At 39.1% G+C, this 18419-nt stretch overlaps 1 protein-coding gene across 4 annotated transcripts in view; it reads left to right on the top strand.

The window, feature by feature from the left end:
* The window catches only part of GOSR1 (golgi SNAP receptor complex member 1), a 62808-nt gene extending 49643 nt beyond the window's left edge, over positions 1 to 13165 (top strand). For 2 of the 4 annotated variants that reach the window (XM_012555526.2, XM_023731180.1), the window contains 2 exons: positions 5177 to 5259; positions 7951 to 13165. In XM_012555526.2, the coding sequence (XP_012410980.1) occupies positions 5177 to 5259; positions 7951 to 8075 (208 nt within the window). In that variant the 3' untranslated portion in view covers positions 8076 to 13165. Of the gene's footprint in view, positions 1 to 5176; positions 5260 to 7950 lie in introns of those variants that run through there. The other 2 variants (XM_004376174.2, XM_023731179.1) reach the window with 2 other exon arrangements.
* Positions 13166 to 18419: the final 5254 nt, after the last annotated feature.

Genomic DNA, 18419 nt, shown 5'->3' with positions numbered 1-18419 from the left:
AGTGCTTTATGGAAATTATTTTTTAATATTCTTTATCCACTTGTGAGTCTGAGTGGGCAGGAGATGGTGATAGTCCCGGTTTTAAAAACAGAGGCATATATGATTCAAAGATTGGCCTCAGATTTCTCAGCCTAGGTTGGGTTCTATTACTTTATAGAAGACCGTCATACTCATTTAAAAATACCTTGAAAAGTGAATTTATTTTCAAACTAACTACATTTTTTAAAGAATTTTTTTATTGTACTTTAGATAAAGGTTAAAACCAACCACATTTTAAATGTATCATATTCTATCATAGATATACACCTAAACTGAAAAATTATGAATAAAAACTAATGACACGGAGTGCTCTTTTTATTTTTTGGGTCAAAAATTCAATGTATTGTGAAGGTGATATCGCTGTGTAACTTTAGATTTCCTGAGTAAAGATTTTTTTTTTTTTACTTAATTTTTGATTTATCAATGTAATGTGCCTTTATAATAAAAAATAGTAGCCGCATGTCCCTCCTTCCCCACTATTGGTTCCATTTGCCAGAGACAAGCATTAATTTATTCAACTAATATTTATTGAGTATCTCATATGTGCCAGGAGCTAGGGATATAACAATGAACATGACAAATAAAGACTTGGCCATCATGGAGCTTACGTACCAGTTGCATATCTTGTAGTCCTCCTTGACTCTCATACCCCACATCCAGTCCATCAGAGTTCTTTTGGCTCTGCCTTCAAAACACACCCAGAATCCTTCTACTTCTCGCCACTTCCAGGTTTGAAACCTACCTGTGCTACTTACTAGATCTGTTCTTGGATAAGTTACTTTAATTTTTTGGAGCCTTCATTTTTTTATCTGTTTAAAAACATAGGACTGATGCTAAGATTGCAGGATTGTTGTGCAGATTAAAGATAATATGAATAAAATGTCTAGTACGGCGCCTGGCTGTTAGTAGATAATCTGTAATGTCATTGCCACCTGTGGTCTGAATCATGTGTGTTTTCATTCCTTTGTTCAGATGTCACTTTCTCAGGAAGGTCTTTCCTGACCATTTATTTACAAGTTCAGCTCCCTTGCCATCCCAGTATCCCCTATCCTCATTAACTGCTCCATTTTTCTTCACAGTACCTACCACTGTCTGCTGCACTATAGATTTTATTTGTTTAATTTCTTTATGGCTTATTTCTGCTCACTACAATGTAAGCTCTGTAAGGGCAGGGATATTTTTTGTTGTTCACTGCTTTGTCCCCAAGGTCTAGAATGGTACCTGACACATAGTAGGCTCTCAGTAGATGCTTGTTAAATGAATGAATGAGTGATAAAGTCAGAAAGACAAAAATATCAGGTAGTGATAACTGCTCTAACATTTCCAGTTCTTCTAGCTTTCTATTTATCTCCATATATCTAAGTGGTATACTATGGACTGCTATCTCTTGATTTTTCAGTTGTAGAATTTTATTTTCCACTATACACACACACACTTCCCTCCCCTTTCCTCTGGTTTGTTATTTCTGTATTTATAATATGACTATATAAGTATTATTCATAGCTAAGCTCCATAGTATGCTAGAATTAGATTTCCTTTCTTGTTCAACACCCCCCGCCAATACTTTGGAATTAATAATAGCCCCCTTTTTCATTCATTTAATTTTTATGTACCTGTCACTAATATATTCCCAACTCTCTGACAGAATCTAAAACTCTTCAGTGTGGTCAAATATATCATACAATCTATAGTAATTTTTTTTTTTTTTTTTCCGACTTATCTCTCCATTGGTCCTCTTCTTTCTGCTCTGATCTTGACTGGTTGTTCTCTAGGCCTGCTACACTGTTCTGGTCCTGGGGCATCCCATTACCATTATTCTGAAGTAATCTCCTTTATTAGATTACCTGTTTCTTTGCTTCATTGTCTTCCACTTTCCTAATTCCCTCATTATGGTGGACCACATCCTTTAGTAGCTTCCTGAGAAAGAACAGGAGGTAATTTTTTTTTGGACTTTCATGTCTAAAAAGTCTTTATTCTGCTCATATTCTTGGTTCATCATTTAGTTAGGTATAATATTCTTGTTTAGAAATAATTACGTTATTGAAAGCATTATTTTCAGTTTTGCTTTTTAAGTCCAGTGCCAGTTAAAAATTTCTGATCCGTTGTGTATGACATGCTTTTTCTCTCTGGAAACTTTTGGGATCATCCCTTTTCCCCCATTTTATTTGTTTGTTTGAATTTCACCATCCTGAGCTTAGGGTGCATCTTTCTCAGTCTGTTGCACTGGCTCATACAGTTTGAAACTGAAGAAACTTGTCGTCACTTCTGGGAGATTTTCTTGTACTGTTTATAATTTTCTTCCCTCATTTTTCTCTGCTGTTGTTTCTTTTTAAACATTTTAAAAGGTTATGTATTTGCTTCTTGAATTGATTCTTTTCCTCTGTTTTCCATTTATCTTTTTGTTCTACTTTCTAGAGGATTGCTTTAATTTGTCCTTCTAACTCTTCTGTTACATTTTTATTTCTGCTCCTCTTCTTTTTTTTTTTTAATTTATATGAGCTTTTTCCTAAGGGGTGTGTGTATGTGTGTGTGTGTGTGTGTGTGTATGCATGTGCATACACATACATTTCATAGATGTGATATTTTTATCTCTCTGAAGACATTAAATATAATTAGATTTTAGAGTGTCTCAAGCTTCCTACATTGCCTCTGTTTTCTCAGACTCACTTTGTTTGCTGGTTGATTTGTTTGGGGCTCTGCCTTTTTTGTTAGAGGCTCTCAAATATCTGGTGATTTTTGACTCTTCACTCATATTTAAGGTTGAGATTCCAAAAATCCAGTGTTTGGAAGCTCATTCTGGGTGGTGGTGGGAGTTGTTGCGTGCTGGGCCTCACAATGGGCAGGCTGCTTCATTGGGGACTTCAAATTGTCACTATCTTTAGGTCTCCTCTCCTGGGCTAGGTCCTTTGCTGGTCTGGGGGCAGTCACCTTGTTGTACAAATTGGGGATGTAATTTAGGGATCTAGCAACTCCTTGCATAAATTTCCACTAATTTCCCTGTTTCCAGCCCTACTCTACAGTTCTGCCTTCAGAGATACCTGGTCCCTTCAATTCTTGAGCGTTTCCAGGATCTTGGGAAAACTTTTATAAATCATTACTTGACTCATAGTGGTAAGGAAGTGAATAACTGTTGCTGCTGGTAATGTTATTAACACTGGTGAATTCCTTTTGTTTTTCTTTTCAACTTTCTTCATTAGATACTTTTGTATTATAAAAGTACAACATTCTTATTGTAACAGTTGAAATAATCCTAAAATGTATAAAGAAACAGTTAATCTCCTGGTGGTGCCCCTTGATTCCTACCCCCAGAAGTAACTTTTGTTAACAGTCAGTTGTGTATCTTTCTAATAACATCTTTCTCACTGCTCCTACAAACACACACAAAGATGTTTTGTTTGTTTCTTTAAAAGGGATGCATACTCTACACATTCTGTGGCTTTCTTTGTCACATAATATATCATAGACATCTCTCCAGATTAATAGAAATATACATTCTTTTTAATAACCAAATATTATTCCATAGTATGGTTATATGATAATCTGTTAAACTGTTCCAATATTATTTCCAGTTTTTTTGGGGGGAGGAGGGTGGGAGGGAGTTGTTTTGTTTTACTCTTCCAAACAATGCTTCAATAAATATACTTTGATATATCTCCTTACATACTTTTGTTTCTTCTCTGCCTTCACAAAGCTTGAAATTTCAGTTTTGATTCATTTGTCACTCTCTTGGAGTATTCCCTCTAGTATTTTCCTCCAGTAGGATACATGATGGTTTATTCTCTGAGGGCTTGCTGTCCAAAAATGGATTCACTTAGCTCTCAGGTTTAGAGACTTTGGAGCAGGGGCTGGACATCACACTAGCTGGTAGACTGTTAGTTCTCCGCTCACAGGTCTCACTGGCTCTGAGTAGTTGTCTTTCCAGCTGCAGGAACTGGGAGCAGTTCAGTTCACCACTGCAGCCTCTGTACATACAGATCCATAGTCTTCCACAGTTTGGGCTCCTCAGGCAGCAGTGAAACCAGTCAAAGGAAAATCTAGTCTTCCCTGCCATCAATTCCCTGATTCTCTCCTCGCTTAAGTGTGTAGCCCTCCACCTGGCTTTCTTCCCTGGAGCTCTCAAGAGAACTTGGGGCTTCATACAGACCCTCTCCAGCATGCTTGCCTTTGGTCTTGTGTTACTTCATGGAGGGAAATAGCCAAAGATGACATTAGGATCTATGCTCTGACCACCATCTTCCCAGAATCTCCTCATCTCTATTGCCTTTTTTTGTTTTTTGTTTTTTTTTTAATGTTTCAGATGTTTTCAGAATTGCCGAACAGTATTTTTTTTCCTGTTGCTTTTTATGATATCAATATCTAAAGCACTCGCCTGTGTGTTACGTATCAAATGGACACTGACCTGCCTGCTGGGATTTTGATGTCCAGGTAGACAAGCCTATGGAAAAGTAGTAATTTTAGAAGTGATAACAAAAAGAGATAAACTCAGATTCTTTTAAACAGCACATCAGTGTCACATGTAAGACATTGTACTCTACAGAGTGACTTATTACCTTCTCTCAATCATGTTTAATGAATCTGTGATCTTTGTCAGCTGGCTTGGAAACACAGTAGAATCTTGTGTGTATATCCCAAAGTCTGCCTAACTGGTTCTCAGATAGAATTTTGGAACATAATCTCTTCATAAATTGAGGGCTGGCTATACTTTTGGTTCTCTTTTTATAATTGTAACTCCCTACTTACCTTTCAACAGTTTTTCCTGACTAAGGATATTTTAGTAGCTCACCCATTTTAAAACCATTTCATGAAGCTTTTGTAAAATGTGATTTTTCTGTTAATGTGTTATTTCATTTGTTATTTTGAAAAAACACAGGAATTGGCTTCGTGTCTTGTACAAAAAGATACCAGAGAATGGCAGTGGGATGGAATGGTTCTTCAGGATCAGCAGAAAAAGGATAATGGGAAGGTGGCTTGAGAAGTGATTTTTTTGTTGTTGTTGTTGTTGTTAAATTTTTCTGCCCAGGGCTTTTCAAGATTATGTTGCTCACCTTGATTGTCTGTTCACTTGTAGTGGCATGATGGATTCATACAGGATAATCTTAAATGCCATTTTAATAACCTTCTCTTTTCCCCCTTGCAGCATTGCTATGGCAACAAAAGAAAATATGACCTCACAGCGAGGAATGTTGAAGTCAATTCAGAGCAAAATGAACACTTTGGCCAGTATCCTTTTTGAAAGTTTGAGATCCTGGGGGCAGGGGGTGGGGGTGTTTGGGGGAAAAAAAAGATGTGTGTGCTTTTTTCAGCAGGTTGTAATCATCTGTAGAGCCCATCAGTAATTACATAATATGAATGTACCCCACACTCCTAGTTTGTGAAATTTCATGTTTTTAGTACTGTTTCTGAAAGTTTGCACACCAGAGGTATAATACCGTGTTACAGAATAGTAGATTTAGAAAAAATTATGTGAATTTAAAAATTATTCACAAATTTTAAAGCTCTTGAATCCATGTTAGAACTTCACATTATACCTCATTTTTACCTAAACATTATAAATTATGTGCTTTCTCTTTTTTATTTTTTCAGCTTAGAGAATAAATCAGTGGCAGATGCTTAGAAGGAGAAGGAAGGAGACAGCCATATAAGTAGACGAGTTGTAGCTACCACTAAGAGTATTTTCAATGTAACTTGCTATGCACAAGCTGAATTCTAGGATAGATTCTCTGCTTGTTTGCTGTGACCTCTACCTGTTCAATTCCTCAGTTTCCCAATTTAGATAGAGTAAAATACTTCTAGGAAACCCAATGGGGAAGCTGATAAGCCTGCTACTCTACAACATTTTGTTTATTCTCTGAGAATAAGTCAAGCCTTTTAAGGCTTCCTTCCCCAACTACTTAAGGGGAAACAAACAAAAAAAAAAACCAAACCCATTGCCGTCGAGTTGATTCCACCTCATAGCGACTCTATAGGACAGAGTAGAACTGCCCCCATACGGTTTCCAAGGAGTGGCTGGTGGATTCGAGCTGTCAACCTTTTGGTTAGCAGCCGTAACTCTTAACCACTGCGCCACCAGGGCTCCAGAGGGGAAAGGACCTATAATTTTCAAAAGTTGAGTATCTTAAAGTCACTTTTTAGTTTGATATCTTATTTACCTAAGGAAAAGAATATCCTGAAGTTGTTCATATTCACTTTTCTGTGAATTTTGTTCTTGGCTTTGTCATCCTAAATATAAAACCAAACAGCAGAATAACGTTTCTTTAATACAGGACTGTATAGTTTGCAGAGTAGTTTTATGTACATTATCTCATTTTATCATTGCCAAAAGGGAGGGAATGTAGATATTATTATTGGTTTACAAACGAAGAATTGGGCTTAGAGAAGTGGCTTGGCTTAGGTCAACAGATAGTAAATAGCACATTTGAAGTTTCACATTTTAAGTCACCATTGCTTTTTACATGGAGTCAAGTTGTCTTTCTTAAATATGATGAACTTGCTTATCATCAAGAGCAGAAGCTACTTGTTGTTGTGTGCCGTTGAGTCAGTTTTGACTCATACCACCTGTTTATCGTGTGTCTATGCTCAAGTCAGTCCCCCCTAGCAAACCCTAAGTTCTCTTAGGGCAAGGCAGTGTCCCAGAGGCTAGCGTAGTGCCTGGTACAGATGAGCTTTGATAAGAGCTTCCTGTTCTTCTGCATTTTTAAAACTGTTTCTGCAACTGGTTCTGTTTTCATTAATTAGTTTATTGAAGAAACACATTAATGCCTATGGTGTGTAAGGCTGTATTCTAGTCACAGGGAAATTCAAGATTAGAAGAAGACATGGTTTTAATCATACAATATATAGACTATATAAGCATACAAGTAAATACAGACCTTGGTATCATTTTGTTACAGGAAAATGCAGCGAGGATTCATAGGGAATGGATTATTCCAGCTCATCCTAGGTGGCTTTTGTCATTGGTTTTCCTGACTTTGACAAATACCTCTGTTAACAAAGAGGGTGGACCTGCAGGTGTATTGTCAGAAACTGTTATCAGAAGTACAGAATAGTGTAGGAAGCACAGGTATGTGCTCTGGTCTGCAGTATACAAGCAAGTAAGAGTATGAAGATATTACAAAATACTAAGTAAAAATGCAGTTGTGACTGATATAAAACCCCTAAAATGAAGAATGTCCTGTCTTTCCTCTTTTATATTCTTTTTGTTTATGTTCTCATGCTTTTATGTTTTATGTTAGTTTAACCCACTTTCCTACCATATCCTGCCTAATGACTGCAAAGCAAAAATTTTTTCGTAATTTACCAGTGACCAATTATATAGACTCTAGAGGTGCTTCCCATCTATTGCCTGAATCCAGAGAAATCTCCCTGTGGGGAGAGGGTCAGGTACTTCTTCACTACTCTTCAGGCAAAATTCCCCAGTCTCTTGGGAGAAGGGGTGAAAAGAGAGAGAGAGAAGGAGATAAAGGCAAAGGAAAGGGGGCAGAAATGGAACGGGGGCGGTGATGGTGGTGATGGTGGTAGTGGTAATGGCTGGCTGTGCCTCTGCTTCGTGGTCCTACAGGGTTACTTTGTCCTGGCCACACCGGCTCCCACTGAAGCCTGGTAGTAAACAGTCAATACATGTTAGCTGGCATCTTTATTATTTTCTTCTCCCTCTCTATTAATTTTTTTCTTTTATTCTTATTTGTGTACCACACACAAGGGAGGAAGACTTGAATTTGTTTGGGATGTTGAGCAGTAGAGCACGCCCATTTGGGCTTTGCTAAAGGCTCATGCAGTATGATTTTCTTCCCCTCTGTTTCTTCTCATCACTTAAATGTATCTGGATCCCACTGATCTCTGTTTTTGTGATTTCTGTGACTTCTCCCTAAAGAGGCTTCTTCCGAATATGACCTTAATAAAGATTTCCCAAAGATCGTTTTCCTGCTGTGAACAGCCTGATCCAGCGGATCAACCTTAGGAAGCGGCGAGACTCACTCATCCTGGGTGGTGTTATTGGTATCTGTACCATCCTGTTGCTGCTGTACGCTTTCCATTGATGGGACATCTCCAGGACTCTGGGCAACCACCGCTTTTACACTCTGATCTGGACTAAGGAAAAGTGGGAGGGAGAAGTTGACTGTCCTGTTAATTAGCCTGACCAGCAGGATTAATTCAAGACTGATAGTGATGGACTCTGTGACATGGTCAGATAAAGCTGAAGCCACAGTTTTCCTGTGCAGTCTTTTCTAACACACACTTCTCCATTTTTAGTTTTAAAAAATAAATTTTCATTTCCTTCTGTCTCCCCGGGAGGTAAGTAAACCAATCAGAAACAGTCCTTGTGCCTCCGTGCTAATGTTGAAGCCTGATGACATGCTGAGTCTCACGGCTAGACTCTTCAGAGAACCAGGTTTCTCTATATTCAAAGGCTGCTTTTCTTTCAGCCACCAGATGGGGTTATGAATAAAAATAGCTCTTCTCTTTTTATTTTACACTTATGACAAGAAATCACAAGTCAGTTCTTGATAATCTGTACTGTAGATTTCTACTCTGTGTCCCCAATTCTTCTGCTATTCAAGGAAAAGTCTATCTTTCGTGAATTCTTTGAGATGCTGACAGGCCAACTTCAGCATGGCAGAAGTTGTCAGTTAATGGAGGACAGACACTGCAAAAAGGCATTTTTTGTTTTTTTGTTTTCTTTTTTATTACGAGCACACTGGGGTTAACTATCACTCAGAAACATCAAGAGTGACAGAATTTTTTTGTCAGTCACTGTTTTAATTTTTTTATTTCTTCCATTGAATTAATATTTGCTACTGCAAGAAAATGAAATTTCAGTTTTGCCATGACAAAAGAGCCAGTGCCTGTCAGTGCCCCCTAACTATTTCTCATCAAGTCAAGATTACCACTGAGACTGAGTGAGAGACTGCTCAGTTCTCAGTGAGATCAGTTCCACAAGCAACGTGTAGAAGTTCAGTGAGAGGTCACCTTCTAGATAACTTCATTTGTAAATGCTTCATGATTTATGAGCAAAAGTTTAAGAACTACTGCCTGATGTACCAGGAATTCTGTGTTCTGTGAAACCAATTCATTCCAAACCTGTGAAACTTCAAACAGCAAAGAATGGCTTCACTGTTGAAGGTACACGTGGCAGAATCTGTTTCCATCTGCACTTGACTTCTGTTACCATCTCTGGACAGTGACAAAATTTTCCACCAGCCGCCAGAATTCTTTTCAGGTTTAACCATTTTCTGAGTTTTTGGAAATGTATTACCTGTCTTGTCTAACTGAACTACCACAGATGTTTGAAGACTTCCAGTATCTACCTGCCTCACCAAGAAAGAAGGTTGCTCTTCATGGTTGGAATTTACTATGGTATTTATAGGCTGCAAACTGCTATAGGAAATAAGAGGATATTTGCATGTAATTCTTAACAACATCATGTACGTAAATGCTGTTGTTCAGATGAACTTGATAAAACAGGCTGATGGTAGACTAACACCCGGTGTGATACAGAGACTGCAGAGGGTTTTCATTCTGGTGTCAAAGTTTTTGTTACATTCTGGGTATGAAGGGCATTTGATACATATTTTTTTTAATTATGGGGTTTATTTTTCTAAATATGGGTTGATCAGTTAGTTGACTGGGGACGATGCCCTTAAAAGAAAGTTAAGTTTTCCCACTGTGAACCTTAAAGGGTCAGGGAAGTACGTTCATTAAATTCTCTGATGAGAGAACGAAACTTCTCTCCCCTGACACTTTATTATCTTTGATTTTTCAAAGGGCCTTGATTGGTGGTTATGCCTCAGCTAGAATTTATAGGGCTTTCGGTTGCTATATAGTAGGCATTTATAAAATCTGAAGTATCATAAATAAAGCTATTTAATTATACTACCAGTCTTTTTTACTGGTCTGATTATTTGCTACATTCGTTAAAGCTGATTGTGAGGGTAAAACTAGGACACGAGCTAATCTGGCTCGCTCCAGCTAAGCAGACAATTTTGATGGTTGATGAGTCTTTCCATTAGGATTATGCTTATATGAAGTAGTAGAATTATGTTGGTTATTTTCTTTATGGAAATAAGAGACCAGTTCTTCCAAGGAAGTTGAAAAGCTTGATGTAGATGTTGGTGTCAGACAGGTCTGACTAACCTCCCAGCGCTGTAGCCCATAATGAGGTGATCCAGGGCCAAAAGTAGATAGTGAGGATAGTGCTCTTCCGTTCCTCTTAGGGTTCCTTTATTTGTAGAAAGAGACCCTAGAGCAAGGAGATGGAGGCATACGTACCATTTACAGGAAGGGGCTCAGTTTGGATCCCGTAGTAGCTGATTTGAACACTCAATTTCATGCTATTCAAGTTTTTTCTTTTTTTAAGCATGTTGTTTTTCTCCCATATTTTGCTGTCTTCCTTACAGACCAGTTGCTAGGCTCAGGGGCCAACAGTAAGTTACTTGTTTATATAGTCAGAACCAGAGATCAGAAGGAATTCTCTATTCCTGGTCCCAAAGAAATGTTGCCTCTTAAAGGAAGTTATTCTCCCTCAGCCATTGTCTTATATAATGAATCTTTTCTTCTTGGATCTTTTTAGTAATCACTCAGAACTTCCCATTTTACTAAAAAATATGAAAAACCATGGCAACAGAAAGGACAGAAAATTCCAAAAGGTGTATTTTTGCTATTTTGTTTTAATGTGCACTGATGACCTTAGTAAAATGTTTAATAAATCTGTCACTCAAATTCAAGCCCAGATATTCAGGTGCTTTAGTTCATCCATTCTGGCAATCTCTACATTCTTTTTTTAAATTATTATTGATGATGCTGAAGAACTCCCTGTGACCGGCATTGCTCACGGTTTGTGTGATGTTAGAAAAGGGCCTTCCTTGTTTCACTGTTCCTCTCCTTTGTACCAAAATTCACTTGTACAGAGAATGCCTTCTTTCATGCTGCCTGGTACTCAGATCAGGCATGGGAGTAAAACCCTGAGAATGGAGGCATGTGGTGAGAGGAGACCCCGTGAGGGCCTTTTTGTACCTAAAACCAGATAATATTTAGTTTGTTCATATTGGATGCTGAATACATCTTGAATAGAAAAATGTACTTAGTGAGCCTTTTGATGTAAATCAACCAGTGACTTTGGCCTCTAGGCAGTTGAGGCACCCTGGACTTGCATTCCACCATTAACTTCCTGTTTCTCTGTTAAAGACCTCAACCTGACAAAAACGACTGTAAAGAACTGGACTAGCCCTTTTGGTTTCTAATACCTCATGTTTGATCATTAACCAGGTGTGATTTTTGGAAATTGATTGAGTTTTCTAACTTGAAATATTAAGCTGTTGGGGATAAATAGCCATGTCTGACATTACGCTGAATTCTGTGGCAGATGTAACTAAAGAACAAATGGATTCTACTACTCAGAAAGTTACGGTGATTGTGTTTCCCTCTCCTGTTGAGTTTGGAGTTATTTAGCCCAGTCTCCAAAAAGATGCAGAGCTTTTCATCATGGTCTTAATAAATTAATCTTGTTATTCCTTTATAAATCTGCAAACCCTTAAGTTTTATAAGGGAAAAGGAAATGAGGAAGGAACGAGTGTTTTTTAGGATAAGAAGTTGAGACAAAGCTGAGCCATGTTTTGAGGGACCTTTCTCATTTTCTTTGTACCTAAGATCTCACTTTAGTATCAAAATATTTACATCCATTCCCATCCTGGTAGCTCCTAGAGAGGGAGAGAGATCAATCCCAATCACTTTACCATGATGGAAGATGTTTCCTCATGAAAAATGCCAATACAGATTTTTTTAATCTATTCTTTTCCAAATGCACTTTCTAATTTTTTGCTTTTAAAATAGCTTCTGGAACCAATTTTATTGTATTTGTACTTAATTTTGTTCTCATCTAATGTGCATTTTTCTGACTGTATAGAAGAAGCTTTGTTATGTAATTTAATAATAAATTAGAAATCTAAATGGTTGTGCCTGTAGTTGTTTATGTTAGAATATTGGAACAGTAACCAGTGAGGCAGTTTGCGAATCCAAACCAAGCCCGCGGCCGCGGAGTTGATTCTGACTCCTGGCGACCCTACAGGACAGAGTAGAACTGTCCCATAGAGTTTCCAAGGATGTAATCTTTACTGAAGCAGACGGCCACGTCTTCCTCCTGTGGAGGGGCTTCTGGGTTCGAACTGCCGACCTTTTGGTTAACAGCCGAGTGCTTAAGCACTGAGCCACTAGGGCACCTTAATTTGACAATAGTGATTATGAAATCGTTGCTGATAAATATTTCTCTTGATGTCCTAAGACCCAGAATAGAACAGTATAGGTGCTAAAAAGCTGTCACCTATCGTTTTAAAAACATCATAAAAACATTCCACTAATATTTTAGCCCAAAATGTGAAGGAGAATCTCTTATCTTGAAATTTCAAGAGGAATGATAGTATCTAAAATTATAGAATTTAGCAAGAAAAACAGGTTCTCATCCTCCCTAAATAATGTTGTTTTTATCCTGGGATCAGAGCTTGATATTCTACCCCGCCAGAGAATTTGGATAAACCTCATTTCCCATTACTTCTCCAACTGTTCTTATTCATGTTCTCTTCACCCCTTTTTTAAAATAACAGCATAATTGAGATAAAGAGAGTGTGAGAGCCTGACAAAGCAAATCACCAGATATCCTCAACTAGTGGCATCTGAACTAAGTTGGTGGTGTGTTTCCTTTCCATGTGAAAAGGCTTTGACGGGGGGGGCCCCCTCCCATTTACTCTGGCCTTTCATTGCAAAAAGATCTGACACTGCCTCAACACACCCACATCTGATCTCAGAGGTGCCTGGAAGTAAACAAACAGGTGACTGGAGAATCTCACTGAAGCCAGAGTGCTGTTTGCTGTCAGGACATTTCCTCTTCCTAAAGCAAAAGCCAGGAGAAGAACCCGTATCTTCCTTCTGAAGATTCCGGATTTGTGCGACTGGGTTGGAGCAGAGAGGAATACGCTTTAACCCGACGACTTTGGCTCAGCCAGGCTTGGCTGAGATTTCCCAACCTCGGCAGAGCTGCTCACCTTGCAAAGCAGTGTTTTGTTTTTAACCCTCTGAAGATACTTAACAGCTAAAAGGATTGAGTGCTGAAAAGTCTGCAGTTCAGCTTAGAAGAATTCCAGAGATCGCTTTACTATATTCTCACCCTCCTAAAGTTATCTTTTAATTTGTTATCCTGCCCTGTGGTATTCAGTTGCCCGCCTCAGGATTATTTTTTTACATGTTCTCTTGAGATAAGCTCTAGGGAACAGCCACTTTCTCTTAACTAGTACATTGCTTTTATGTATTTTCAAACATCTGATAAGTCTTTTACTGATGAAATTGCTTACAGCGTGAGGGGGAGCAGGCAAATGTGGTTGATAGCTACTTTTAACTGAGTGCCCAAAAGGTATGGTTTAGACGATCTTTCCCCTCCAAAGTGACAGCTCATCTCTAAATGAATGTGGCACTTAATTCTTGTTACAGTTCTCTTATGGGTAGTATGCTGAGAGTATGGCACTTTTTATTTTTTGCCTGGTATAAGTCCTCAGTCCTCCTGTCCGCCATTGCATGTTGTTACCTGAGTGCCTGTAGCAGCCGCCTTCCCAGCTGGGTTCCCTGCCTCATCTAACGCCTCTCACCTCAACCCTGCATAGCTGCGTAGCATATCTTCCTAAACAGGAAGGAAGTTAACCCAGCACTTTGCTTACTTCCTGTACATACATACATATACACACGTGCACACACATGTATAAGATTCTATTCACTTACTGAGGTAGTATTCCCCTTTTACAGATAAGGAAACAAGGCCAAGAGATTTGCTGCAAATCACAGTACTCCTGATAACAATCAGCTGCCCTTTGCCTAACCAAAGTTTCCTTGACCCTTGTGAAACCAAAATCAGCAGTGCTGCCTGGTGTATTGGAAAGATTGGGGCTTGGGGTCAGAAGTCCTATATTCTGGAACTGGACCTAATGCTTTTAGGCCATGGGCAAGTCCGTAAACCACTCTGCGTTCAGTTTTCTTGTCTACAAAAGTGGATTCTAACAACTTCATGCAGTTGTCATAGGGATCAAATAAAAAATAGCAGCACAAAATTTCTCAGAAGGTTCTCAAGAATGTGGGACTGGAGGAGTTTCCTGTTAGACTGCAGCTCTCCGACGAGCTAAGACCATGTTATGTGTGTCTTTGTATCATGTGTGAACTTTATGCACATAACTCTTTATGTCACATAACTCTTCTCTAAGTTCCATTAAATCTTAACTCAGAGCCTCTATTCTACTGGGCTAGCAAAAAAATCAGTCTTGATCATAATCCCTTCCCCTTTGCCTCTGGGGTTGTGCAAAGCTCCCAAGAGTCTTGCACAGTCCAGCACATTTGGGGCAGGCACTCTAATCCACCCTGGATCCCACTGAGAATCTCACTATCCGAGCCCATGTAGCCCCTTGAAGCCACCAGCTCCTCTGCTTCTATGTCACCCTTGGGCACAGGGATCTTTGCCAAGGAGCCCCTGGGCCTGGTGTTCCATCTTCCTGGGGTACCCGACAGCCATTCCCCTGAGGCGTTGCCCTTCCCAGGGGCACCTAGGGAGTGGGACACAGGGAGCAAGACACAGGCTGACATCAGTGACACCCCCTACACACATCCCCACCACTTCCCAGTCTCAGGAACCTCTCCTACAGCTCTCTAGCTGCCCCGCTTTTCTCCTTGCCCCCTTCCAGGACAAACTGCTACTCTTAGAATGTTGGCATCTTCTTAGTGGGGAATGGGGGCAGAATGTTAGCATCTCCTTAGTGGGGAGGAGGGGGGGAGGTGAAAGAATGAGATGTTAAATCCCTCAGTAACTAACTCACACCATTACATTTGTATCCTCAGTGCCTGGCACACTGTAGGTATTAAGTTTTTACACCAATTCACTTGTGTTTGTAAGCTTGTGACCCAAATCTCAGTCCTCAGATGAAGTCTTGCCCACGTCCTGTTCTCTCCATACAAAGGGGTGCCTCCTCAAGCACCCTGTGGCTCATCCTCCTTAGAACTGTGGAGCACTGGGTCACAGCCTTTCCAGTGGTCTCCATGGGGGCAGTTTTGCTTCTGTCCCAGGGAATGTTTGACAACATCTGGAGACATTTTTGGTTGTCACAACTGGGGCACAGGGGTGGCTGTTACTGGCATTTAGTGGGTAGAGGACAGAGATGCCACTAAACATCCTACAGTGCACAAGACAGCTCCCCTCCCCCACAGCAAAGAATTGTCTCTCCCCAAATGTCAACAGTGCCAAGACTGAGAAACCCTGGCTCAAAGTGAGTTCGTGTTAAAGTTGACAATTTCTCTCTAGGGATGGAGGCTATTCCGATAGTTCCGTAACCACTGGCTCCTTCTTACCACCTTGACCAGCTCGTGCTGCCTATGGGTCAAAGCTGGCACATAGGACCTTCACTGCCTCTACCCTGCCTTTCCTTCCTGCTTCATCCCATCACTTCTCCACCTAACAACACACACATTTGCATCATCCCAAGTGACTTGACGTCCCAATACCTTTGTAAAGTCCTTTCTGGAATGGCTTTATTTTCAAGCCTACCTGTGAAATGCTTCCTCCTTGTTCTAAAACCCTGCCTAAATGTCACTTCCTCTGAGAAGACTTCCTGACCTGCCCCTCCTCAGTGCCACTTAATTTCCTTTGTGTTCCCCCACCCCCAAAAAAATTAGTCACTGAGTGTTATGCTCACTGGGTACTTTTCTGTCTCCCTCCACCCACCGCCACACACACACAAAAGACTGTGAGCTCCTTGAGGGAATTTCCCAGTACAATGAATATAATAGATGCTCAATAAATACTCAGAGAGAAATGGAAGAATCAAATTGCCCTGCATTGAACTGCAGTGGATGTTATGCTTGGAAATGCGTGTTGTCAGATGCTGTTGCCTCTTCATGAACTACTGCATCACCATCTTACAGTAGCCCAGCCCTTCAATTGTCTTTCCCTGTGATCAGTCAGGTAAAGCAGGCACCATGGTAGATACCTTGATTCGCCACAACTATCTCAAGATGATCCTATTGCCAGAGAAAACTTTGGAAGCAGAGTGACTGCAAACCAGGACTGCACTGTCATCTCTTAGGAGAGTTATCATGAAGGAAATCCCCTTTTGTGGAACTCAGCTAAGTACTTGGCAGTTCCTTTAACCCATGGTGGAACCATCCCTTCCATTTCTGAGCAGACATGATTGGAGCCAGTGAGAGAAACAGGCAATTTGACAGTCTCTAACAAAATCCTACATGAACATACTCTTTGATTTAGCAACTCCTAAGAATTTATCTTATAGATGCAAAAAGATTTATATACAAGGATATGCCTATCAGCATTGATTGTAAAGGAAAAAACTATAAATGTCCATCAGTAGGAATAGATTAATTATGGTATATATATTATGGAATACTATATAGCTGTTAAAAATAAAATATTAATTACTATATACTGATATGAAATGATCACTAAGATATGGTGTTAAGTGGGGAAAATGATATGTGTGAGGAATAGGAGGAAGAAATGGAATGTGTGGCTAATCACCTCCATGAACAACTGCTTCCTTTGCCATGAGACTAGAAGAACTGGATGGTGCCTGGCTACCATTACTGAGCATTTTGATCAAAGATCCCATGGAAGAATCCTGATTAAAAGGGGGAAAATATAGAGTGGGATTTCAAATTCTCATGGACTCCAGACTTTCTGGAGCCATGGAGGCTGGATGAACCCCTGAAACTATTGATTGCCCTGAGATAATCTTTAAACCTTAAACCAAAAATATCCCTGTAGTCTTTTTAAAACCAAACAATAGTTTAGCTTAACTAGTACAGTATGGTCTACCTTGAGCATTACGCTCTTTTCAGAGCTGCCTATATGGGATCAAAGTGACAACAGCAACTTGAAAGATTAGATAGGAACCTTAGGGAGCAGTGAGTTTATGTTGATGGGGGAGGAACAACTCAGAAAAGGAGAATGAAAATGGTTGCACAACTTGTAGAAGAATCAGTGTCAGTAAATTGTACATGTAGACATGAACTGGTGTATGTTGTGCTGTGTATATTCTCAACAACAACAAAATAAAATTTTTTAAAAATGATACGTGTGGTCTTTATGTGACTATCTATACACAGGCATGCTTTTTTGAAAAATGCTTTATTGGGATATAATTAAAACACACTTAACTGCATATATTTAAAGAGAACAATTCGATAAGTTTCACATGTGTAACCTGTGAAGCCATCACCACAATCAAGATAGTGGATATACCCATCACCCCTAAAGGTTTCCTTGTGTCCCTTCGTAATCCTTCCCCCCAACGTCTCCCCACCCTCATCCCAAGCAACCACTGATCTGCTTTATGTCACTATATATTAGTTTCCATTATCTAGAGTTTTATGTAAATGGGATTTTTTTAAAATGGGGAAGTCCTGGCTTCTTTCATTCAGCATAATTATTTTGAGATTCATCTATGTTATTGTACATATCAAAGTTTCATTCTTTTTTATTGCTGAATAGTGTTCCATTGTATGGATGTACCACAATTTGATCATCCATTTCTCTGTTGTTGAACATTTGGGTTGTTTCTATTTTACAAATAAAGCTGCTATGAATATCATGCACGTGTCTTAGTGTGCACATATATTTCCTTTTCTCTTGGCTCAATACCTCAGAGTGGAATGGTTGAATCAGTTGACAAGTATGTTTAACTTGTCAAGAAACTGCCAAACTGTTTTCCAAAGTGTACCACTTTACATTCTCACCAGCAGTGTATGAGAGTTCCATTTCCTCCACATCCTCACCAGCTTTTGGAAAGGTCAATCTTTTTAATTTTAGCTAGTCTAATAGGTGTTTAGTGGTATCTCATTATGGTTTTAATTTGCATTTTCCTAATGACTAGTGATGCTGAGCATCTTTTAATGTGTTTATTTTCCATCCTTGTATCTTTGGTAAAGTGTCTGCTCAAATTTTTTGCCTATTTTTTATTAGGTTGCTTTTTTATGTGTAGAATATCAGGAAAGATATTCAAGAAAATGATATGAGCATTTACCTCTGGGGGAAAAGAATGGGAGGACTAGAGGTTAGAGATAGGAAGGACTCTTGATTTTTCACTCTACATGTATCACACATTTTTAATTATTTAAAAAATTTTATTGTGGTGAAATATATATAACAATTTGCCATTTTAATCATTTTTTTTTTAACAGTAACACACATGCTGTTTTATGACATTGGTTAACAACCCCACAACATTTTAACCCTCTAAATTCTCAACTTTTTTTTTTTTTCTTTTGTGAAAATACACATAGCCAAAGATACGCCATTTCAAAAAATTTTTTTTTTACATACACATTTAAGTGACATTGACTACGCT

The sequence above is a fragment of the Trichechus manatus genome, unplaced genomic scaffold (assembly GCF_000243295.1).
Source record: "Trichechus manatus latirostris isolate Lorelei unplaced genomic scaffold, TriManLat1.0 scaffold00040, whole genome shotgun sequence".
Lineage (NCBI taxonomy): Eukaryota > Metazoa > Chordata > Mammalia > Sirenia > Trichechidae > Trichechus > Trichechus manatus.
This window is presented reverse-complemented; position numbering and strand designations above follow the sequence as displayed.